The sequence below is a fragment of the Cuculus canorus genome, chromosome 5 (genome assembly GCF_017976375.1).
Source record: "Cuculus canorus isolate bCucCan1 chromosome 5, bCucCan1.pri, whole genome shotgun sequence".
Classification (NCBI taxonomy): Eukaryota; Metazoa; Chordata; class Aves; order Cuculiformes; family Cuculidae; genus Cuculus; species Cuculus canorus.
This window is the reverse complement of record NC_071405.1, coordinates 22,514,493-22,539,424: the sequence shown is the minus strand read 5'-3', so window position 1 is coordinate 22,539,424 and position 24,932 is coordinate 22,514,493. Positions and strand designations below refer to the sequence as shown.

General features: G+C 38.9%; 1 protein-coding gene across 3 annotated transcripts in view; it reads right to left on the bottom strand.

Annotated features, from left to right (window-relative positions):
• Positions 1 to 24,932, bottom strand: part of TTC8 (tetratricopeptide repeat domain 8) — a 62,605-nt gene that overhangs the window by 27,719 nt on the left and 9,954 nt on the right. The window contains exons 1-6 of one of the 3 annotated variants that reach the window (XM_054067103.1): positions 19,997 to 20,154; positions 11,184 to 11,213; positions 6,774 to 6,894; positions 3,339 to 3,402; positions 3,026 to 3,185; positions 2,027 to 2,116 (exon numbers count right to left, since the gene is read on the bottom strand). In XM_054067103.1, coding sequence (XP_053923078.1) covers positions 2,027 to 2,116; positions 3,026 to 3,185; positions 3,339 to 3,402; positions 6,774 to 6,894; positions 11,184 to 11,213; positions 19,997 to 20,110 — 579 coding nt within the window. In that variant the 5' untranslated portion in view covers positions 20,111 to 20,154. Of the gene's footprint in view, positions 1 to 2,026; positions 2,117 to 3,025; positions 3,186 to 3,338; positions 3,403 to 6,773; positions 6,895 to 11,183; positions 11,214 to 19,996; positions 20,155 to 24,932 lie in introns of those variants that run through there. The other 2 variants (XM_054067104.1, XM_054067105.1) reach the window with 2 other exon arrangements.

Below are 24,932 nucleotides of genomic sequence, written 5' to 3'. Positions count from 1 at the left end.
TTGCTTCACAAGAACAGTATGTTTTTCTAAATTCTTATTGTTCATTATAAAAAACTAAAAGAAAACATTGCACCATGAGGAAAGAGCAGTATTCCAAGGGCTTCTTGACTCTTCTGCCAGCTTTTCATAGACAAAATTCTTAAGATTTACCTTAAGGGAACTAGAGAATTATTGATAAATTGTCATTTCTGATGAGGAGTAAACCATAAGCTACTTTTCTTCTACTTTTGTTCAGAAAAGACTCTGAACAACAATTAAAAGACATTAATTTTTAAACAAAACCACATTTATAGGGAGATTAGAATAGGTGGATAACAAAAGAAGAGAAAACGAAGATGGAGCAGAACATTTCCTCCTCTAGTTTGATAACAGGGAAGCATTAGTTAGAAGTGAGTAATGAAAAGATGTCTTCTTGCACAGTTGGCACAAAGAATTTACTGCCGTTATCTTTAGGCCCTGACCTTCAAAAGGATTTAAATGACTGAACATTCACCTGGATAAAAATATCTAGAATTATCCTAATAACTCTATTAAAAATCCACAGGCTAAAAAGGATAAAACTTCCTGTTTCACACCATAAACTAGCTGCTGAGATTTACCAGAGGCTTTCTCTGGTGACAGGTGATACCTCCGTATCTACTATGGGGTTTCCTGCAATAGTCCTTAACCGGGCTGATGCTAGGAAGAGAAAAGCTACATTCCTGTATACTTCAAAACAGCAGAAGACCTAGGCATGCAACGAAAAGACAGATAATCTAACTAAAAAAAGATGCAGTGAGTATACTTTGCACACACAAAGAAGAAGTACACAGGAGGAGTATGCACCAACACACACACAGGATAGGTATGTGAATTTAAAAGTTGCAAGATTCATCACCTTTTGGCATCTGGAAGAGGTGACTGCTCAAAGAGTTTTAAAACTTTAATGACAATTCTCAACACAGAGTGCAGTCTGCAGTCTCACCTCCTGCTTTGGCATTTGCCTTAATGCTGTTTCATTTTAAAAAAAGTTGTAAGTCCATATAGCTCCACGTTTAAACTTATATCTTACATTCTCTGCTAAATGTTAATGTCATAATGTGTTAGCTTCACAATACTGGCAAACACACTTGCTGTTCATAGATGTTTCTATGACTGTTGCTTCACGCTTTTGGTCTAAGCCTCTTTTTATACAAAATCAAAGGAAGACACTGCCCCAGAAAACGCTAATTAAAACCCAAAATTGTTAAAAACATACGTTTCTCATTCCTGAGAGCTGTTGCTGAGAATAAATATTTCACCTGAAAGATAACTCACCGACTTAAATATTATATAGGGTTACCAAACACAATTAAAAGCTAGCTGTCTTCAAGCAGTAGTACTAAGCCTAGTTTCTTATGAATATGTCTTGTGTTTCTTAACAGATTTAGATTACGTATTAGGAAGAAATTTTTTACTGTGAGGGTGGGGAGGCACTGGAACAGGTTGTCCAGACATGTCATGGATGTCCCAACCCTGGAGACATTCAAGGCCAGACTGGATAAGGCTCGCAGCAACCTGATACAGTGGGAGGTGTCCCTGCCCATGGCTCTACTGCTCTACGATACTTACATTCGTGACCCTACTCTGGACCCATTCCAACAATTCTATATCCTTCTCATGTTAGAGATTCCAGAACTGGATACTGTACTCCAGATGGAAGTCTTTTCATATATAAAGTGTTAATCATACCATAAAATCAAAGGGAAAAATCTAAACCATTTGAAAATTTTTAGGCAAGGATTGCCATCTATTTGTACAAAGATACTTAAGAGGGTTCTCCTGAGTTTTTTCCTCCAGGACTATTTTTTTTTTTTGTTGCCCTTTATCACGCCTATAGCCACTGTCAAGAGATAAGTTACATGCTATTTTTCTGAACTATTTTTCTGAACTTTACATCTACAACACAGTTCACTGTTTGTATGCTGAATCCCATGAACAGTTACATTAAAATGATGCCAGAAAACAAGAAAAACATATCACAACATTAACCAAGATAGTTACATACCTTTGCCAGTTTGGGTTTTTGAGCATATTTTGCTAAATTCAGTCGAGACAGATTCATGAAAGGGCCATCTGGATTTGTTAGCATTGAAGCCTGAAAAGGAGAAAGAAGTTTTAGAGTGGGAAGGGAAGATCCACTACCCTTTTCTTGAAAATTTTCAACATATTAGTAGCACACAAACCTCCCCCCCAAAAAAAAAACCCAAAACAAAAAAAAAAAAAAACCAAAACCCTAACCCCCAAAAAATCAACTTACCAAAGAAAGCACTGACTCTTCTTACTGAATTTAATCTTATCTGAAAGCCAGGATTTTTTCCTACTCCCATACATTTCCTGAACCAGGCTGCATGAATTACCTTCTGGTACTACCTTTTTCTTCCCTCTCTCCACTACTTCTGTAATATGCCTAAGCATGCAGCTTGGACTGACAGATGGACTGAAGGTAGTTGGGACATTTAACAAAAAAATCTCCAAGAAAGATTTAGGAAGATCAGTTCATAAATGTGATAGTGAGAAGATAGCACATTTTCCCATTAATGTCATGGTAATCTGTATGAGATATTTGTGCCAGTTGCAGGTTGTTAATTTTGCCAATAGAACAGGATAAAAGTTGTGTAGTGTACTTCCTTTAGAGATTACTAATTATTTTGTAGTAAACGAAAAAACTCCGATAAGGTTTCAATACTTATGGTTAAATCATGTCATAGTCTTTCCACGGCCTTCAGTGAACAAAAATGAGTCTCACAGAACCTGTGAATTTGGAATTTATGTGAATTTTTGTGTACTTGTGAATTTAGGTACATTTTTTATATAAACGGACTAACAAACTAACAAGAAGTAGCATTTTCAAACTCTACTTTGAAAATAACTTCAATAAAAAAATTAAAAATGCTCAACTCCTTCAAACTTGAAATTAGATGCAGCTTTTAAGCAAATTATGTCACTGTACCAGATACTATGACCAAGAAAACTATCTTTCTCAGAATAGAGTCAAACAACTTACCGTTCCTAGCCTGCCATATCTCCCAGAAGCACTAGTAATTGGACGAGCTGTGAGAGCTGTTCGAGGTGTTTTTATAGCCTGTTCCATAGTACTTGGCCGTCCACTTTGCGTGCTGGGTCTCACAAATCCTGTAATAGGTCTTCCTGATTGTGTTACTGGCCTGAAGATGTTAAGCACATTAAACTTACACTGAGTGGTTTTTATTGATAAAGAATTTAAACCCTTATATCTGAAGCATTTCCTATTGACAAGTTAAATTTAGGATTTGCTCGTTTTAACTAGTCATATTTAAAAAAAATAAATGATCACATACCTAACAGCTGGGCTGGGGCCTCCACCTTGGCTAGTTCCAGGGAGTTTCAGAGATGTTCCTGGTCCTATAAAATAAGAGCATTTCTCACTCCACATTGAGATACCACATCTTTGTCCAGGGGACTTTAAAAAATGATAGTGTCTTACAACACACTAGAAATTTCTTTGTTCAAACTGAGGGGACATAGCACTACTAAATATCACAAATTAAATTGTATTAAACAATACAATAAAGGTATTAACTATGTTCTCCTTGGTAGACTCAATTAAATACGTAAATGATGTTAAAATAAGGACCAAAATTCAGAATTCCCTCTCTTCTTAGACAGAAGAGATCTTAGGATCTCTGTTGCTTACTTGTTCTTTTTTATAGTCCTGTCAATCTTGAATTTCTTACTCTGCAGCAGAAAGGGTGGGCAGTCTACCCAGTAGAGCTTCTAACACGACAACTAGGGTACTCTTCTGAGAAATGGAGAAAGTGGCTTTCAACTTTTCAAGCTAGCAGACAATGAACTAGTCTTCTGCTCTCTGAGCCTTTTTTTTTTTTTTTTTTTTAACTATCATAATGATATAAGAAAGCTAGGGCATTAAAATCCCTTTCCCAGACAATTTTTTTTTAATAACTACTTTTTTTTTTGTTCTTTTTCTGTACTGGGAGATTGCTTACAGAATTTAGATCCCTTGATCTCACCCCAGGCAACCCGGTGCTTACTTTGAGAATCCAAACTGATATAGCTACGAACAGACATCAAAAGGCCACAGCAATGCATGTGGTCACTAACAGTGACAGAATTTAAAAGCATAATTTCAGCAGTTAGCAACGATTACAGATGACTCCTTTAATGAAATAGCTGTGATCATCCACAATACCAATTAGTATGAGTTTCTGAAAAATATGTTGTCAAGGTAACACTTTTAAGAAAGATTACAACCTTAGCTGATAAGATTGATCATGTTAAAGAGTCCAGAGGTAAAATAATGGGAGTTTTCTGCAAAAATGATGCTATAGGACATTTTTATTAAAACAAAACTGAGGGGAAATTATAAATATAAAAATAATGGAAGATACTTTATATATGCAGAGAGGAAACACAGAAACAGTTGTTTCCAGGACCTATGCAAGTCAGTAAATATTTAATAGTGCAAAACTGAGAGCAAAATCATTAAAAAGATAGATTAACCTGGAATCTAAGATATGGACAGATGCAAAATCGAAATGGACACGTAACTGATGTAAAAGGATTTGAACTGCTTAGTAAGTGAAGTACTGACAGTATCAGCTGTAATATGGAGGTATGATAACACGTTTGTAAGTTTGTGAGCTATAATTATAGTGGAGGGATATCCTGGAATATTTGCCACAGCGAAAGACCCTGAGTTAAGACCAACTACGGCTAATGCACTTTAACAACAAAAGAAAAAGTCCACAGTCAGCAAGCACCCATTTTTATTACATCATGTGTAAAAGTGAAAGTGATCATAGAAATCACAGAATGATTCAGGCTGGAAGGGACCTCTGCAGGTGATCTGGTCTGATCAGGCTCAAGCAGGGCCACTAAAGCCAGTTGCCTAGGACTCTGTCTAGATGGTTTCTGAATATCTCAAAGGAGAAAGACTCCACAACCTTCCTGGACAACCTGTGCCACTGCTCCATCACCCTCACAGAACAAAAGTGTTTCCTGATGTTCAGACAGAGCCTCGTGTGTTTCATTTTGTGCTTAGTGTCTCTGGTCCTGTCACTGGGCACCACGACAAAGACTGGCTCCATTCTCTCTGTACTTTCTCATAGTGATATCTGTGCTTACCTCTCATATAATAGTGTAACAGAAAACCACAATAAAGTAATATCAAGCTGTAGAAGAAAAATGTATTTTCTGTTTATCAATGTACTGTTTGGTTTGGCAACTACAAGCGAAAAAGCATGCAGATTAACTGTTAAGTGTTGAGAGTTTCAAGACTCGACTCAAAAATTAGAAGATACACTTCAGAACAAGAAAACTGTTTAGCTCATCAAGGAAAAGATCACCAGATGACTTAATCATAGTTTTACCTATCTGCTTTTGAAATATACCTTTGAAAATAAAGACTTCATATCAGGCATAAAATGTACGCAAAGCTACATAGCTATAACTGATAATTCTCACTAAAGATATGGCATATACTGATAAAAGCTAGAAAATTTAAGAATTTACTAAAGACTCACGGGGTTCTTTCTCTCTGGAAAGTTCTTAAGACTTTCTGAAAAACCATATACTAGCTTAGGCACATTTAGTGGATTTGCAGCACGAATAGCAAAGTCTTATCTCAATGATTCAGGAATGCAGGCTACACTATCATGATTTTCTTTGGCTTTTAAATCTGTGACACATTATCCACAAAGTCACCTTTTCCCAATGTAATTATAATATGAATGTCTTCTTCCAGAATACCTTATTTCTCAGTAATATTCACCTAAGACTTTTCTTGGCAGATGGTGTCTACCACAGGGGGCATAAAATCAAACAAAAGTCTAAATTATATTATAATGCTGTTTTAAGATAGATACATGTAACTGAATTACCATAATGTATCAATACAACTTGAGTGCTGCTTGACTGCTGATAAGTGACCAAGCATATAATGACAATTTTAGAAAACGAAATCAGATAGATGTGCAATTGCCTACTTCTATCCAGATGAGAAAAGCTTCTAATTTTTCAAATATTAGGTCTGTCCAGTTCTTCCTTTGAATTCCTTGACATTGTAGGTGGTTGAGAGCTGTATCTATTAAGATGCATAAAAAAATCCATGTGGACAGAATTAAAGAAACAGAGAGAAACAGATATCATGCCAGAAAGTAGTGCAAGACTACTAACTACTGCCCACTTAGAAGGGAACTGATAAAGCTGGAAAGACCTGCACATCAGAAACAAACCCAAACCACGGCTAAAGAACTGTCCCGGGAAGGAACAGAGGAAAAAGTCGAGAAAAGCAGGAGAGAAAATCAGTTCAGAAAATATTTGTGGGAAATGATACAAAATGGTGATGTCAGATTCGACCAGACCGTTGCCTATGGTAGAGGCAAATGAATGAGACTTAGTACATCAAAGGCATATATTTTTCTCTAGTTTTCCACAGTGTCCAAAGAAGTCAGAAAGGAATAAAAGAAAACAACGCACTGATAGAAAAGAGCCAGTGAGTACAGAGATGTAAAGGAGAAGCTGACACGCTGTTTGTCTGAACCTCCATCTCACAGGCCTAAGCACTATATCAAGATGTTGTGGTGTATCTCAACATTGCCATACAATCATAAAACCACCTAAAACTCTTCTTGTGGCAATAGCTTAAAGCTGTATCAGGACACCTCAGCATGTACTATAATATTTTATCCTAGATGACAACCCTGACCAAACAAGCTCTTGTTCCTTTAACATAATTAAGTGAAAGTTGTTCTTACGTGCAACTTCAGCAATGGCATTTTCATCTAGCATCATCTCTGCAATTCCTTCTTCATCCAAATCGATTTCGTCCACATACACCATTTCTGTTAAAGCTCGTGTTTTCAGGCTCCAGGCAGCCTGAATAAGGATAAAGTAAAATATCTTCAAGCCACAAAGTAAATAATCTAAACAGCAATTTTGCCATTTATTTACTATTATTCCCTTCACAGTTTTAACAGGCTTGAACAAGGTATTGACTTAAAAGGCTGGGTATATCCATCAGTTAGTTCCCTGATGAAGGTGGAAAGCGGACCAGGACTTCAGACAACTCTTTTGAAGTGGAACAGCTATATCCACCGAGTTTGGAGGACAGAATGTCATGCCTCATGAAAAGTTATGACAAATTTAGGTCACAGAAAACTCGCTTCAGATCTTGTGCTTTTGAAGAAATCCGCAGCTATCAGTGCCATTCAAAACCCATGGCTGACAGACACCTTATTTTAATTAGGATGAGAGAGGAAGGTAAGTAAACCACTGTAATGCAACGTAATGCCCTTTCCAGGCATCTGTAGAGGAAGAAGGAAAATCCTTTAGCCAGCAGTTAAAGAAACAGTATATTACTATCCACAAGCAACAGGCTTTAGAAAGACAACATAAAACTCCTTTGTTCAAAGAATCAGATGCTAAAAAATGTGTAAATGTGTAAATATGTAGATTAAGCATCTCAGATTGTGAGATTATTGGAGTACTTGTTAGTGAATTGCACTAAACAATTACTGCATTAAATGTCTTGAAGCATTGCATGAGCAGTGTGGAAAGCGCAGCCTTATTCTAGCCTATGTGACAAGCTTTGTGTAGACTGTAGAGACATCAAATCAATGGGGAACAGAAAAAACAGCAGCAGCCATATGGAAGTACCACCAAAGTGCAGATCCAACCACTTTGATAACTTAATATGACAGTAATATACTCATAGAGCTGACATGATAAGGGGAGCCACAAGACCAACCCCTGATCTTCCTTCAGATACTGAACAGACCATCGTAAATTTTCCAGAGTAAAAATCACCGCCAAAACAATTAGATTTGTTTCTTTTCTGACACAGGGTACAGCAGTTTGGTGGAAAAGCATGTCTAATATTTGCTAAGAAAACATTTCCAAACTGAAACAGACTGATGCTCACTTAATAGAACTAAAGGTCAAACACACGGAAACATTTGTTCTACATAAGAGGTAGGGGAAGATCTGGACCTGAGGCTTAATTAACAACTTATGTAACCATTTAATGGGATGCTCCTCATTCATTACGTCTCAGACAACCACCCCTTGGTCTACAATTCCCTCATACATCTGTGCAACCTTATAACTGTCTATCAAAAAGAAAGTATATGTAAAAACGTTGAAATATTTAACTCTCCTTTTTAAAAGTGCTTTCCTTGAAGCAGAACTAAAGGAGGGATTTAGACAGCCAGTTCAACCACAATTAGAAATCTTTGTTCAAGTATGAAGAGAAAGGAACAGAGCAGGATGATTTGAATCTAGGCCAGACAGACATAATCCAGATCTGCTTTATTATCTTTTAGTTTCTTATGTAGAAGGTTAACAACCTTCAATTAGCACTAAGATTTGCAGTTAGATGTCCAACACCCTTAACTGTCTTTCATTATTCTATAGAAGTATTTAGTTTGTTGAATTTTTAATACCTTGGCAACACTCTGCTTCTTCCAAAGACATATACACCTGAAGTCAACGGAACCATGTCTATATTTGGAATATCCTGAAATTAGAGCTCTCAATATAGCCAAACACAGACTAATTTGCTAGTAGAGATAAGAAAAGCTGCCCACAGTAATGACCTTTTCTGGGATTGGAAGTAGCAACTTCTGTACACTAACTGCTAAAACTGGGGCCAGTTCTTAACGTAGATAGACAACTGTAATTTTTTCCAATAAAAAACATGAGATAGTGTTTTTTAAAAGTAACGTGTCTCTGCCATTACAGGACAAACATCTGTCAGAAAAAAATAGAATCACTAGGCTGCTCTTCCAGTCCTAAGCTTCTAGTCTGAGGCTTCAGAGCCAACAAATAATTCAAATTGCGTATTATACTTTAATTAAACATCAGTCTGTAGATTAGAGCATTGCCTGCAGCAATGTTTGTTACAGGACTTCTTATCAAAACAGCAAAAGAGAGAAAAATGTCGAATTTGTTCATTAAACTATAGAAAAACTACTTTCGCCTTGAGAGACAAGAAGACAATTCAATATTCCTAATAGTTACAAGACTCATATAAAACAACAGCATCATTTATATGCGTGTACACAGTTCTGCTGAATTTCTGAAAAATCAATGCGTGGGAAAGGGAATAAGAAATGTATACTGACAAACAAAGGGAGATCTAAGAAAAAGACCTTTTATCCAAAAGAATTTAATGAAATTTCCAACACTCTTTTCTTTCATAAAAAATTGCTACTTTTTCATAAACAGTCACATAGGACTTTATTAAAACTATGGCATACAGCTATTGTCTTACTTTTTAAAAGAAAGCCTGAGATGTACATCTCTCTGTTAAAACAGACCCTTCCCAACAAATTTCAATATTTTTATTTTGTTCATAAAGTAAACGTGTCTTTTATCATGAGATTTAAAACCCATCCAAGGTTCAAAAACTTTCTTAACAGCTCAGTAATTTCACCTTTTGCTGACTTTCTATAAATAACTCGTTCCAGCAGTCCTGGTATTTCCTATAGCTATTTTATCCTTGTATGAAGCCTGCTTTCTGTGTTGCATTTTTCAGTTATCCAGAAAAAAATCTAACAATTATGTTCACAAGAAAGTACAGAGTTTCAGCAATTTACCGTAGTACAATGCACAGGTTTTTTTTCTCAGTGAAAACCCATAACGGTTTAATCTGAAACTACTGCAGAACTTCAGTTGAAAAGTTTCAATTAAAATAAATAAGAAGAGCACAAAACTGGAAGAACCATGCTCTTAACAGAGAAAAGAAGGCTCATTTACAGTCACAAAAAGCCATAAAAATAAACACCTATTTCTGAGTTACCACATGACAACATTATTTCCACCTAGCCTTAGCACAAGTTTGTCGACTTAAAACTGTTGACTCAGATTTCATTCATATTATCTGCTCTCTTTTTGCAGGATCAATAATGTCTGGTGCTTTCGAAGACTTGCATTATTATGAAATGGACACTTAGATGGTAAGATCAAGAAAGGGCCAGCTCATATTGGACAACTCATGTATTCACAACGTATTAACAGACTTAGCTTGCCTAACTCATAATCAGAACACAACTTTACAATAACTAATCGTAATAAAAAAGAGAAGCAATACTGTAAGTGCCATAAGTACAGAAATGTGATAACGTATTTCTTAAGACAACTAAGTTCCAGAAATAAAAGTGACAAAGTGTTTTTCATTTAGTTCCTAAGAATTGGTTTGTCAATGAATCATATAGCTTCCTCTCGGTCCTGGAAAGTAAAAAAAAAAATTAAGAAAATATAAATTTAAAATCTAAATCTAAATGTGTTTTCTGAATCTGGTAACACATTTCTAAGAACTTTAGTTCTCCAATAATCATTTCCATTATCAAAATTTCATTCCATAGGCAATGAAAATCCCAGAACACAACTACCTTGTGAGGCGTAATCCTTAGTCGAGAAAATATTTGGCAGTATTTTACTGAAACCATCTTGCGTGCAAACAACTTGCAAGACTTCATTGAAATGTAATGGCAGACAGGTAAGATGTGTTCTTGAGCTGTATTTAAAGACGCAATTTCAAAATGCATTTAATCTCTTCTGACTGTGGGCTGGAGCCAAAAGATGCCACCAGATGCACGTTACAGTGCTTCCCATTGCAATAATCTTGGGCTAATGTGGACAGAGTAAAAACTAACCAGTTACTCTCAAGTTTTCCATCACCATTGTGCAGCTTCAGGACTACCAGACTCTTCACAAGGCAGGCAGTGAGAATGAGCTGCAGGAGCAGAAAGGACATGGGTAGCAGCCCACCATTACACTGCATTAAATGAAACAGGAAAGCAAACCCCAAGAACACAGTGTTTTGTTTGTAAAATACATGTCGGCTTTTTCCTAATCTCATCAGCAGATGAAGGTCATTCAGTTCTAGATAGATTCAATTCAGCTTTTAGAAGGCACTAAGCTACTCAACTACTGAATAAACCGATAGGAAATAAATGAGAGAAATAAACTACAGAAAAATATAAATATATAAAGTATATAAAACCTGTCTATTTATAAAATACATCTTATCAAATGTACTGCCACACCAACGATGAAAAACAAGTTTATGCCATTCAGAATTTAATAACAAAACAAGTATTCAGTGTGCCAGAAAGTCTTCCTAATTATTCTATTTAATAATTGCACTTATTAAACAATTTTACCTGGAACACGGTGTATTCAGAATCAGGCTCCTGAAAAGAGAGGAAACAGAAACTGAGGAATGAAAATATTAAACAATAAAAAACAACAAAAAATGGAATTGCACTCTGTGGCCATACCATTTTGCACCAATATTTCCTCTCTGACAGATATACCCAAATTTCCATCTTATTATATTATCTCAACTCACACATGTTACGGAGCCAATCGATGTTTTACACAATGAGAGTAGTTTGCAGATGACACTAAGCTGGGTGAAAGCGTGGATCTGATGGAGCATAAGGAGGCTCTGCAAAGGGATCTGAACAGGCTGGACTGCTGGGCTGAGACCAATGGCATGAGGTTTAACAAGGCCAAATGCCGGGTCCTGCACTTGGGGCACAACAACCCTATGCAGTGCTACAGACTAGGAGAAGTCTGGCTAGAAAGCTGCCTAGAGGAGAAGGACCTGGGGGTGTTGGTTGACAGCCGACTGGACATGAGCCAGCAGTGTGCCCAGGTGGCCAAGAAGGCCAATGGCATCTTGGCTTGTATCAGAAACGGTGTGACCAGCAGGTCCAGGGAGGTTTTTCTCCCTCTGTACTTGGCACTGGTGAGACCACACCTCGAATCCTGTGTTCAGTTCTGGGCCCCTCACTACAAGATGGATGTTGAGGCTCTGGAGCGTGTCCAGAGAAAAGGAACAAAGCTGGTGAGGGGGCTGGAGAACAAGTCTTATGAGGAGCGGCTGAGAGAGCTGGGGTTGTTTAGCCTGGAGAAGAGGAGGCTGAGGGGAGACCTTATTGCTCTCTACAACTACCTGAAAGGAGGTTGTGGAGAGGAGGGAGCTGGCCTCTTCTCCCAAGTGACAGGGGACAGGACAAGGGGGAATGGCCTCAAGCTCCGCCAGGGGAGGTTCAGGCTTGACATCAGGAAAAATTTTTCATGGAAAGGGTCACTGGGCACTGGCAGAGGCTGCCCAGGGTGGTGGTTGAGTCACCTTCCCTGGAGACGTTTAAGGGACAGGTGGACGAGGTGCTGAGGAGTATAGTTTAGGGAGTGTTAGGAATGGTTGGACTCGATGACCCAGTGGGTCCCTTCCAACCTAGTGATTCTGTGATTTGCAGTACATTTTTCAGATACCTTTAGCTTTCTTGCTTCTGCTGGGTAACGTTGGCCAAATCTTAGATTAACATTACAGAATTATTAGACTGAAAAACGGTACATTAAAGAAAAAGAAAAAAGAAAGAAAAAGAAAAAAGAAAAAAGAAAGAAAAAATTGGAAAATGTAAGCAAATCTCTGCGAAGCTAATCGGATTAGAATGCCTATGCAATAAAATCCATCTTTGTGCATTTTTGTGGTATCACTGAAGTACATTTAAGAAAACTTCTGCACGTATTTAATTCTTTTTGTACTTTAATGATGGAAAGGATGTATTTATTTTATTCTGGAGAGTAATGTTCTAAGTCAAATAAATGTCAAACTAATGGCTTGTAGCACCATCCAGTAAGCAAAATTACCACCCAAATTTACTACAAGCCAAAACACAGGAACTTGCATCTGCTTGAAAACTTGAAGTAAAAGTGAGTGAATAGTCACTTTTGAGTATTTACTTGAGGAAATACATGTTCATCATTATTTATTGTGTAATCATGTTTATATAACATTTAAACTACCCTTCAGGGCTTCTGCTACTCACTTCCAAGCACTGGGGAGGAATTTTTCCTCTCTAACGTATATTTAACTTTAGAGGGAAAAACAATGTGGGAGAGAAATGTTACCTTCCCTAAATTACTATTAATCTTTCATAGACTTGGATCATTTCTGCTCCCAGAGGCAGAGGAAAATTTCTTTCATATCTGGCCTTGCATAAATCTATCTCAGTTCAGCCGTCTATATTAGACAGAATTTAAAACCTTAAAATAATTTAGACTAGAAAAAGACTTGAGGAGGTCTCTAGTCCAACACCCTGCTCAAAGCAAGGTCAGCTTTGAGGTCAGTTGAGGCTGCTCAGAGCTTTGACCAGCCGAGTCTTGAAAACTTCCAAGGCTGGAGACAGCACAGTGCCTCTGTGCAACCCATTGCATTCCCTGACTGTCCTCATAGAGAAAAGTTTTTCCTTATATTTTTATTGAAATGAAGGAGCCAAAGCCTCCTTCATTTCAATTTATATTTGCTGTCTCTCGCTCCATGCACTACTATGAGGGGCCTAGCTCAATCTTCTTGATAACCTCCTTGTTCGTATTAGAAGGCTGCTAGTAGATCACATCAATGTCTTCTGCAGTGTGCTGTTAGCTCTCTTTGCAGCCAGGGCACACTGCTAGCTCATGTTTCAGCAAGAAAACAGCAAGGTCTAGCTCTCCCTTTTCCTCTGTAGTATGAGGCATGGTCTACTTCTTTCAATTCCAACATTTTTACTAAGTAACTTCCATGACAGGATGAACTTGGAAGACTGGTGATGTTCTAGCTTCTTCCTTCTGTAGTGCACTGGAATTTCTGTGGCCTTTTAAGGATCATATTTGAAACCACATACTTGCTCACTGGTGTTAGAATGCACAACACATCTTATAAATTGAGTATTCTATGGAACTAAACATTAATTGAGGGATTAATCTCAGCTGTCTGTTATGTACCTGGGCTTGACTAAGGCACTGAAAACTACCTTTATATTTTAGATGCATGATTAAATGAACTACAAATTCTTTTAATATGTTGTTTTATTTATGGTATTCACCTTCTAAAAAAATAAACTGTACTAGCTTTCTAAGCAATAAAGCAAAGGACATTGAGATATTTCAGCTTGCATTTTATTCAAGCGCATTATGTCCAAGTGTAACAGCACATATGGTGTACTAGAAAATGGTTTAAGAGCAGTAGGTGGTCTTCCATACCATATGTGCTATAGCAAGTAATCAGGACAAGGTTAGGAATATTACGTCAACACTAACTTAAAAATGCCTTGATGTTACAGATGTGTATCTTACTTTAGGCACTGTTCATTAGTTTAAAACAATAATTTAAAAATAAAACAAGTTTTCTCATGTAGGAGTATTCATACTACTAACAAATTCAGAAATTGCATCGCTCACTGTTTTTTCCAACCCTTGGAGGAGGGGGGGGAAGTAGAGTCAACCAATAATACTTACTAAAAATATACTTTCTCATAATGGTAGGGGACAGTATGCATTGTTCATACATCCTAGTATATTGTTTCAGTTTTGGGTCCAGCAGTTGCTACTCATGCAAGTAATCCACTGGAGCTAGATACCAAATAAAGATTTCTTTGAGAGGATTAACAAACAGCGTCGCCCCGTAAGCTTGTATCTCAAAACAAAAGGTCAAATTTATTCTTCGTTTACACATATAAAGCTCCTTTGAAATTAATAAGATTGTAAAAGCAATGAAGGAAGGATTTAACCCAGATCTCTAAATCCACCGAGGGCATTTTAAAATTAAAGTTAATGTGTAAAGTCAGTTTATTTGAAGACCAAAAACATTTAGAAAAATTAAGTCTTCTAATGCTTACAGCCTAGAAGAGGGAATGTAAAAGATTATATACCTTATAGTCTGATAGAGCTTCACTAAACAATTAATTTCAGGTGAGTATATATTAACAGATGCAGAATAGTAAAATTAGTGTATTCTGAAAATGCTCTTCTAATGATTCAATCCAGAAACACAGAAAAACGTTACGCAGGAATGACAACTTCCCTGTATATATCACTAGTTTTTAAGCATAAATGTGATAACTGATCTCCTGAACCAATAACTGATATCAGTTGAAGACACTTTTTCAAATCAAGTTCCACATACTTAATAAAGTTATCACAGAATTGTTTATGACCTTACAAAAAACAGTGACATGCAAGTAATAGTAGCTAAAAGTTCACTGTGGGAGAAGAAAGGACAAATGAACAAAAGCAAATCCTCATAGCAGACCATTAATCAAGTTAAAGGCAGGACATTCACTGTACGTCTATTAATTACATTAGGCATTTTTTTTAATTGTTAAACTATAGCAGGCCTCACACATTGGTGCTGGTTATTGCCTTGAATCTGACATATGGAACACAAAGAAGAGTAATCAGATTAGGTAACTAATCAGGATGATCAACAGAGACAGCCCTGGATTGTATTTCCTCTAGGTCACGATATTACTATAAACACTGAAGACAACGCCTGTATGCTTACAATAGGAAATAATTAAACTGAACATCAGCGCTTTATGTGCTTGTAGACCCCAATGCTAGTCAACAAAATTTATGTTCCTAATTCTTAAACGAAGAAATGCAAATGACATTTTATAGAAAAAAATATCTAAGTATTTCATAAAATATAACTCAGTGGCAGCTAATTATTCTTCTCTCAAAATGTTCAGGATGCTTTATTCTTTAAGGAATCTTCAGGAAAACATAACTGATTTCAAAATAGTTTGATTTCATTGCTGTGTTCTTTTAAGAATTCAAGTTTAGAATGGCATAGCATCTGATACTGCTACATAAGAAAACTCCTGATTCATGCCCAGTTGGCTAAAAGGTCAACACTACACCTTAAAAATCTACGGCTTATTGCATCTAGTGACAGAGTTCAAAGAGTGTTCTACACCAATTAAGAAAGGTCTAAATGTAAGTACATGTGACTATTGATTGGATTATCAGCAAACTTATTTTAACATGTTCTTCTTAAACATCATTGTACCTCTAATGAAAACATATTATGAATCCTAAGCTATATGTACAGGGAGTGCTAAATTAAGAGATACATCAAGATATACTGGTCAAGAGAATTTCTTATTACATTTATAAGTGTGACTGGCAAAAACACCTACTTCTAAGACCACTGTAGAAAGCTGATGTCACAAAACTACGAGCAACTGAAAGTGTTGTGGATGCAATGGAGCAGGAATGGTGCTATCACATAGCAGACCAGCTGACAGCTGCAAAAAAAATGAAGAGGCTTTCACACAAGCAAGGTCTTCTCTTTGAGGCACAGAATCATTATCAGTGTTAGTCTCTTCCTTTACTTACTTATTGTTACATTACGTGTCTTAGAAAGGGGAAGGCGAGTGGCCTGAGCATGAAAAAGTTCTGATCCATATCAGTCACAGTTTAACTCAACCACTCCCAAGCATCTCCTTAAAGGATACAATCTCCTGTGACGTGGTTTATATCATATCCTAATGCATGCTGTTCAAAGAAGTGAATCCCTGAATCGAGGGCTACTATTGTTATAAGATCCTTCTTTCCCTAGTTGCAGAGGGTGGGAAGCACACACTTAGCAGAATATGGGATGAGAGGACAAGAACAGATGGCAGGGTGATTAGAGCAGCTGAGTACTCCCTTGTGCTGCACAGCAGCTCACTTAATCCAAACTTTCCATAAGTGTTGTCATTTGTGTGTTTGCTTTCCTGGCCCCCAACATGACATATCTTGGGCCTGATTTGCAGAAGTGCTCCCATTAAAGGCTTGAACATTATATGTTTTAGAATTGCTATGTATTTTTCAAGCATAGTAAAACACACATACTGGGTTAGGCACCAAAAATTATGCATACCTAATTTTAGCTATTTATTCAGGTTATTCTAAAATACTAGTAATGTAATTCACACAGATGGAAGACAGCACCATTTTCTGGTAGGTCGCTGATGAAAACAGAAATAAAGTTTGATCAAAATTTTTAGGAACTACTGATTTCATTAGCACACCACCATCAAAAGTAACGCGGACTTCAGGAATCAGCAGTCAATGTGCCTGAGAATCACTGGATTCTTAAAAAAAAGTAATCTTAGATCACTTTTCTAGTATCTACAACTACAGCAACTTAACTGATATGCTATCATTAAAATAGATACAGAATAATGTAATATACTATTAGACCAGGCAAGTCAGGAGAATTAAGTAATGTATGCCACTTACTTGAGTTCTAATTACCTCAGCCTTGGACTTTAGTATCTTCCAAAGGTTTTATAAAAATAATTGTTCTATTAAAAGCAAAGTATACATGCTGCAATACATAAACATCAGTGGCTTTTGCATTCTGCTGTACTAAGGAGGTTCAAAATAATATTCAGAGAAATGCCACTCCATGTCAGGTCTGCTATAAATTTTAAAGCTCTTTTTTAGCTGGATAACTAGAAAATGGTTTACTTGAAGACATTTCAGATTAAGATCCTGTATGTTGAGTTGGTTTAAGTTTGGTTCAAGTTGCACTCTTGAAAGTTATTTAACCAATACCCTGTTTTTTCCAAACTGCTGTACCAAAATAAACAGCTGGTATAAACAACGGAACATCTCCTGTCAGGAGTTATGCTCTAATAGAGAAGAACGATAGAAGAATGCTGTGTAGGCATTACATTACACACCATGAAGCAGAGTATACTTAATGATCCTTCCAAAGAAACGTGGTGAATCGCCACTTAACCACCTCTCAATTTATTTTATTTTTTAAAAAGTTTCTGAACTGTTACTCCACTTACAGTAAGTACTTAAACAGAGGAAGACTGAAATAGAGAAAGACTGAAACATTGTTCCACAGACTTAAAATGTTTAAGAAGACAACTGATATTCTCCAAGCTAAAGTATATATATTTTAAAATATTTTCAGAAGTCATTAATTGCTGCTTAAACAGACCTCTTAATAAGGTTTCCTCAAGAAGATTAAATAGGGCAAGAACCAAACTAATCATATTTCAAGTTTGCTTCTACTGAAACTGAAGATATTTTTCTTCTATCTAAACTTTCATGTAGGTCCAATATACATTGCTGGTGAAGAGTACTCGTTTCACAAAAAACTGAACAGGAATATAGTTCTGAAATGAACCTATTGAAGTTATAAAGTCCTGTCCTTTGCAGACAACTATGGCCTGGAAGTGTTTTCAAAACACTTACGAAACTCCATCTTAAAATTCAGAGACTTCACATAGGCCCTCTTCTGAGAGATTGTGATTCGCCATAGTACAGACAACATTCATATCCCTGTCCTCCACTGTTTCTCAGAGCATAATTATCCTAAATGTTTTCACGTTTTCATTCTTGTAGAAGATGAAGCTTATAGGCTGGTGTGATCAGTTCAAAGATTAAATTAAGTAATCAACTGTTTGTCCCAACTTCCTATAGTATTTGGAAAAACTCTCATATTGCTACATAAGGTCCTGGTTCTCTAGAGAGAATGCACGGCTTTATTTAAGGAAACAATTTAATTTATATATTTAACTGTATGCAGCACATGAGATCAATATTTGGAAGAAAGAAGGAAAACCAATGGGACCTACATCCTCTCATTTCTGTTTTGTTCTTTTCCTCCTAAACATTTTCCCCAGCCTTTTAAACCTTCTGTTCCTTACCAAACTTCTGTCAGCTGCAGATATCCTCAAAAAGTTCAAAGTGCTACTGGAAACAGTCCAGCTAAAGTCTGGAGTTGCCAGGTGTAACAAAACAATTTGACACCTGAGCTTTAGCAGTAGAATTGCAATTGTCTTTATACTTCCATGTTGAGATCACAAATTGGAAAATATTTTACCAATTAAAAAAACTGTAAATTAAAAGCAACAGCAGCACTGTGACCTTTACCACTCTAATTTACTATTATTATCTGTACTGTCTCAAGAGCCTGTAATCACAAATCAAGTGCTGTACTTCATACGCAAAGACGATGTGCAACAAGAACTCAAAATACAGATACACATCAATTATACAGGACTTGCACAGAACTAATACTTAATCTCATTTACTGTTCATGACCGATTTTCTTGGAATGTCTTCTCCATTAAAATCTTTTCTGCTGATAGCTCCTTATTGGGGGCCTTACTGTACATACTATAAGCAAAAGCATATTTTAAATATCTATCCTAAACCAGTTTAAACCATTACTGTTCTTTACATGTACACAACTGTGTGACTGTGCAGCCTTCTTTTAAGACTTTTCCTTTGTGATGGAAAGAACTGCCTTCAAGTTTCAGAGCTATATAATACTTTGAGGGACTTATTTACTGTGAAGCATTTATGATGAAGTCCATTCAATTACTGTTGTCCAAATAAAGCAGTAGTAAACATTTATATGCATACAAATAATACTCCAAAAACAACGCTCGCAAATCTCTCCTTCTTACAGAAGGGTGAAAGAATATATAGGTATTGAACAACACATGCCCAACATTTCCACAGTCTGTCCAGCTGGAGAAAGCGCAGAGAGTGAGGAATGGAGATGCCTTCTATCCCATGGCAATGCTCGTACGTAAGCAAGTTAAAGCGGGTGTCTCTTAAGCTGATGAAGTATAGTCTGTATAGCAACTGTGACATCTGAAATTCCATGTAAAATTATAGAATAGTTTGGAAGGGAACTTAAAGATCATCTACTTCCACCCCCTGCCATGGGCAGGGACACGTCCCGCTAGATCAGGCTGCCCGAGGCCCCATCCAACCTGGCCTTGAACACCTCCAGGGATGGGGCAGCCACAGCTTCCCTGGACAACCTGTGCCAGTGCCTCACCACCCTCAACGTGAAAAAATTCTTCCTTATGTCTAGCCTAAATCCGCCCCTCTCCAGTTCATACTCATTGTCCCTAGTCCTATCACCACAGGCCTTTGTAAACAGTCCCTCCCCAGCTTTCCCATAGCCCCTTCGGGCACTGGAAGGAAAATGGCATAGCAACAGCCCTAGACAGGCTGATCTGCACCGTTAGCTTCCCTGGCGGTACCTCCGCGGCCCCTGGCAAGCACAGCCCCGTGCCAGAGCCGCACAAGGAGCTCGGGGCACCGCCCCCACCCCGGGCCGGGCTCACTGCGAGGCGGGGAAGCGCCGCTCCCGGGGCGCTGCGGGTCCCGCCGCCCACTCTACCTGCTCGCCGGGCGGGCTCCGCAGCAGCTGCGCGCACAGCTCCGAGCACCGCTCGAACTTCCTCCGCCTGAAGCAGCTCCAGGCCTGGAACAACGGCTCCAGCTCCGGGCCCATCGCGCTGCCTGGGGGACGCCCGGGCCCGCCCCGCGAGAGGAGAGGCTGCGGGGGCGGAGCCGCCCTGGGCCCCGCCCGGGACCGCGGGGGGGAGCGGGTGGGCTCGGAATGAGGAAACATTTCAGACAATAAATGCTTTTTAAATAAAAGAATTGCTGTATATTTCATAGAATCATAATATCGTAGAATCGTAGAATGGTTTAGGTTGGAAGGGACCTGAAAGATCACCCAGTTCCAGCCCCCTCTGCCATGGGCAAGGACATCCCACTGGATCAGGCTGCCCAAGGCCCCATCCAACCTGGCCTTGAACACCTCCAGGGATGGGGCATCCACAACTTCCCTGGGCAACCTGTGCCAGTGCCTCACCACTCTCATTCTGAAGAAATTCTTCCTCATATCTAGTCTAATACTGCCCCTCTCCAGTTTATACCAATTCCCCCCTCAACCTATTACCACACGCCTTTGCGAACAGTCCTTCCCCAGCTTTCCTGTAGCCCCTTTCAGGTACTGGAAAGTTGCTATAAGATCTCCTCAGAGCCTTCTCCAGGCTGAACATCTCCAGCTCTCTCAGCCTGTCCTCATAGGAAAGGTGCTCCAACCCTCCGATCATCTTTGTAGCCCTCCTCTGGACCCATTCCAACAGCTCCGTCTCCTTCTCATGTTGAGGGTTCCAGAACTGGACACAGTATTCCAGATGAAGTCTCATAAGAGAGGAATAGAGGAGCAGAATCCCCTCCCTCGCCCTGCTGGCCACGCTTCTTTTGATGCAGCCCAGGACATGGTTGGCCTTCTGTCTGTGAGCGCACATTGCCAGCTCATGTCAACCTTCTCATCAATCAGCACCCCCAAGTCCTTCTCTGTAGGGCTGCTCTCAATCACATCATCCCCCATCCTGTACTGAAATCGGGGATTGCCCTGACCCAGGTGTAGGACGTTGCACTTGGCCTTGTTGAACCTCATGAGGTTCTCACAGCCCCACTTCTCCAGTCTGTCCAGGTCCCTCTGGATGACATCTTGTCCTTCCAGTGTGGCAACTGCACCATGCAGTTTGGTGTCATCTGCAAACCTGCTGAGGGTGCACTCGATCTCACTGTCAGTATCATTGATGAAGATATTAATGAGCACCGGTCCCAGTACAGACCCCTGAGGGACACCACTCATCACGGATCTCTATCTGGACTTCGAGCCCTTGACCACTAGTCTCTGAATATGACCATCCAACCAGTTTCTTATCCACTGAACTGTCCACCCATCAGATCCATATCTCTCCAATTTAAAGAGAAGGGTAATAATTGGTAATACACATATTACTGGACTTCAGCCATAGCTTTATGGCACCAAGATTCTATTTAGAACAAGAAAGACCGGGGTCTTCCAAAGTTAACATATTAGGTACCATTGAGTGGCTTCTCAGCAGAAGGAAGGGGAAGATGTTGGGAAAGCTATTTGTTGCACTTCAGTGATTCAGAGTGAAGTATTGTTGCCATATGGTAGCAATTAGATCAAGATGGATCTTCAGATTTTTTGCAATGAGATTTAACACTGTTAAGAATGACAGGAATATAATTTTTCCTTTCTTTTCAAGATGTGACGTGTAAGCGGTTTTTTTGGCTCGCAAAAAAACAAGAAGGTTTTTTCAGTTTCTACATCACAGTATGCATCTAGTTCAAATGTATGAAGCCAGAAAGAGTTGTCCTGGCAAGCCTAATTCATTCCCCCATTCATGGCAATGTGAATAATTAGAACTAAAATCATAAAGAAAAAAACTGTAACTTGGACGGAAGTTCATAAAAAGATTAATCTATAGAATAAATTATCATCAAAACTTACACAAGGAAGAGGCTGTAATTATTTTCTTTACATAACTCCAAATGTAAAGCAGCTGTGATTCTGGAAATTTAACTTTTATCAAACCATTTTACTGTCATGGCCTACCTGCCAGCATGTAGAATAGAAACACAGTCAGTCTCCTTCTGCTTCCAGATCACATTGCAGTTTTGTCTGTGCTCCTGAAGCTATGCATGGTGCATTGAACATTTTACTGATAAGTGTTCTGGACAGAAGAGTTTGTATAAGGGTCAGAAGAAGTGAAGATGGACAGAGAAAGGTGTGTCCATCCAAGCTGGTGGTTACACTACTTAAAAGTCCGGACTCCTGTGTTGCCTCGCTACGTGCACTAGTGGCAAGACCACCCCAACTAATGGGGTTGGACAGGCCTTATAAAAGAACTTGCAAGGAACCATGTGGTGCACCCTCTCTCTCTCTCGTGCTCTGTCTCACCCATCACTTCGATTGGACCAGCCTGGACAAAGCTGCTTCTGTGACCATGTGTTCCCAAGGAACTGCCGCTGCCCATCAGTGCGGTGATTTCTTTCCTTTTCCCTTCTCTTTCTCTCTGTCTCCATCCCTTTACCTTATAGTGTGCATGCCGGATCAGATCCGAGTCCCCATGGTTGTGTTCAGGGATCAGATTGTGATCTGAACAGGTTGGGATTTGTTCCTGTAAGTTTAGAAGGTCACACCCCTGTATCTCGGCTGTGCACCCAAGTGTTTTGGTCTGTTTATGTTTGCTGGAGCCAGAATAAATATTGCTTTTGATTTCCACCTTGAGAGTGACGTTGTTGGCATCTGAATCGCTGCACAGATAAATGAACCCACCCTCCCTAGTCAGGCCTGGATGCAAACGTGTGGCTCATGGGTCTGGGGTGTGACATTCACCCTCCATAAAATCTTAGAAAACGTCAATTTTGTAAACTGGCACTGTTTTACTCCTAGAAACAGCTGTCTAAAGTGTGTTTTGGTTCTGGAACTCTGCAAAGAAGACTCAGTCCAATATTGACAGATTGCTGTATGAGTAGAGCACTTGAACATAAAATTACACATGATTCAACCTGTCCTACCTTTCGAGTAAGGCCAATTGCCTTGTGCACACACTATTTGCGTTCCTGAAGCCTAGTCCTACCTCAGCAGCAGCCATAAAAATGCATTCTGTCTGTCACAGCCTTCTGCTGCTATTTAGTGAGGCCAAATCCCCAAGTGTGCTGCTGGTGTGCTTTCTTGGCACGCTTATATCCTGGCCTGTCTCTGGTATTGGTACAGAGATCATCCTATGCATATAATCTTTGAAATCTTTTCCATTGATAATGCTGACTTCCTCTTCCTGCATAGGGCAGTGTTCTGCTTCTTAATATGGGGACTCTCATTTATCTTTATTATTAAAATCCCTGAATTTGAACCTTTCAACCAGTCTAATACTTCCTCCAAATAACGATCTGTGTGGGTAGCCATATTCCACTTCTCCAGCTTATTAAAATCATGGAATAAGAAACATGCTGTGTCTTTCTTTGTGTGCCTTGACTGCCCTGTGTGGCAGTCCTCCTCTGGTGTAACTACATGAAAGCTAAACAGCCAGAAATTAGATTCAGGGCCTGTGACCTTCAGGGGAAGAAAAAGACATAATCCATTGCAGCTGAAGTTAGGTGACACACAAACCTGGGAGAAGTTTCATACGTGTATAACTGAGCAACTTGCCCTATCCACCTGCCTATGATATTTATTTCCAAATAAATCTAGATCTGAACACTGATTTTTGGGCATATGTAGATACACTCTTGCATAATTGTGTAATCCTCAGACACAGCACAGAAGCCAGATGGGCAGTCCAGCAAGTATTTCTAATAATTGCTACCCACTTTCTGGTACATTGATAACAGGATTTTGGAAGCCAGTGCATAGCAACTAGTGCATTGGGGAATAAGTCAAACAAGACCACTCAGGGAAACTTATTTGCAGGAATACAGGAGGACATGCAGGCATGTGTAAACTCCCTGTCTGACTTGGGATATCAAATCCTGATCATGGTTTATGACTAATTGTAGGGCTGGTTGGTAGTACTGATTAATTATCCTATGGCATATGAAAAAAAGAGTGAGAATTGGATTGACAGAGGAAGTAAAACAGGAGCTGACAAAGAGAGCCACTATAGCTCTGGATGTCATTTCCTGGGCCCTGAGTTGCAGTTCTCCCAGGCTAATACCAAGATAAGTAATGGGAAGATACTGTAGAGGAATTTTCGTATCCTTTTTTCCATGTTTCTTCTAGTTAACAGCAACACTAACTTTTAAGGTAGGCCACCAGAATGCGCAGCTATGCACTTCAGTTAGCCTCAGGTCATTTTGCACAGTTTAAGCACAGACTGAAAAATAGTCTTTTCCATGTCACCTTCTGAGAAGCATAGATTTATTTAGACTATTTCAAGTTCAGCTAGACAATTAGGGTGTTTTAGAGCCCTGCTGTGAGGCTTCTACAGTAGAGGAGAACAAGATGTAGGGAGGTTTTTTTGCTTTATTTCCTTGGGAGTCTGCTGCTGGCATCCTGGCCTTTAGAAACCCCTACTCTCTTCAGTTTCCTTCAAGTCAGGTGAGCAGTATTCCTTTTATCCGTGTATGTCTGGTTCAGAGCTGCTGTGTTTGCTCTGGTTATGTGGCATTCCTGGATGCTAATGAGTCCAACCTGCCTTCTGAGGTATTTGGTATCAGCCTCTATTGCAAATGCAGATGCTTATCCCCCAAAAAGCAGACTGTATGCATTTGGCTGATGCCAGCAGTAAAAGGCATTTCTCTATCTCAGTGTTGGACTGGATGAGTCTGAGCCAAAGGTCAGTGGAAATTTGACTCTGCACTCTACACCAAAGCTTTTTGCTCTCAGGGATTCATGTGCTTGCAAATCTGTGTGCTAGTCCTTTGTACAGATGCCTTGCTATGTATGAAGTGAGCCACTAGTGACTTGTGAGTTAATCATAGTCTTTTAAGCTGTACATGCA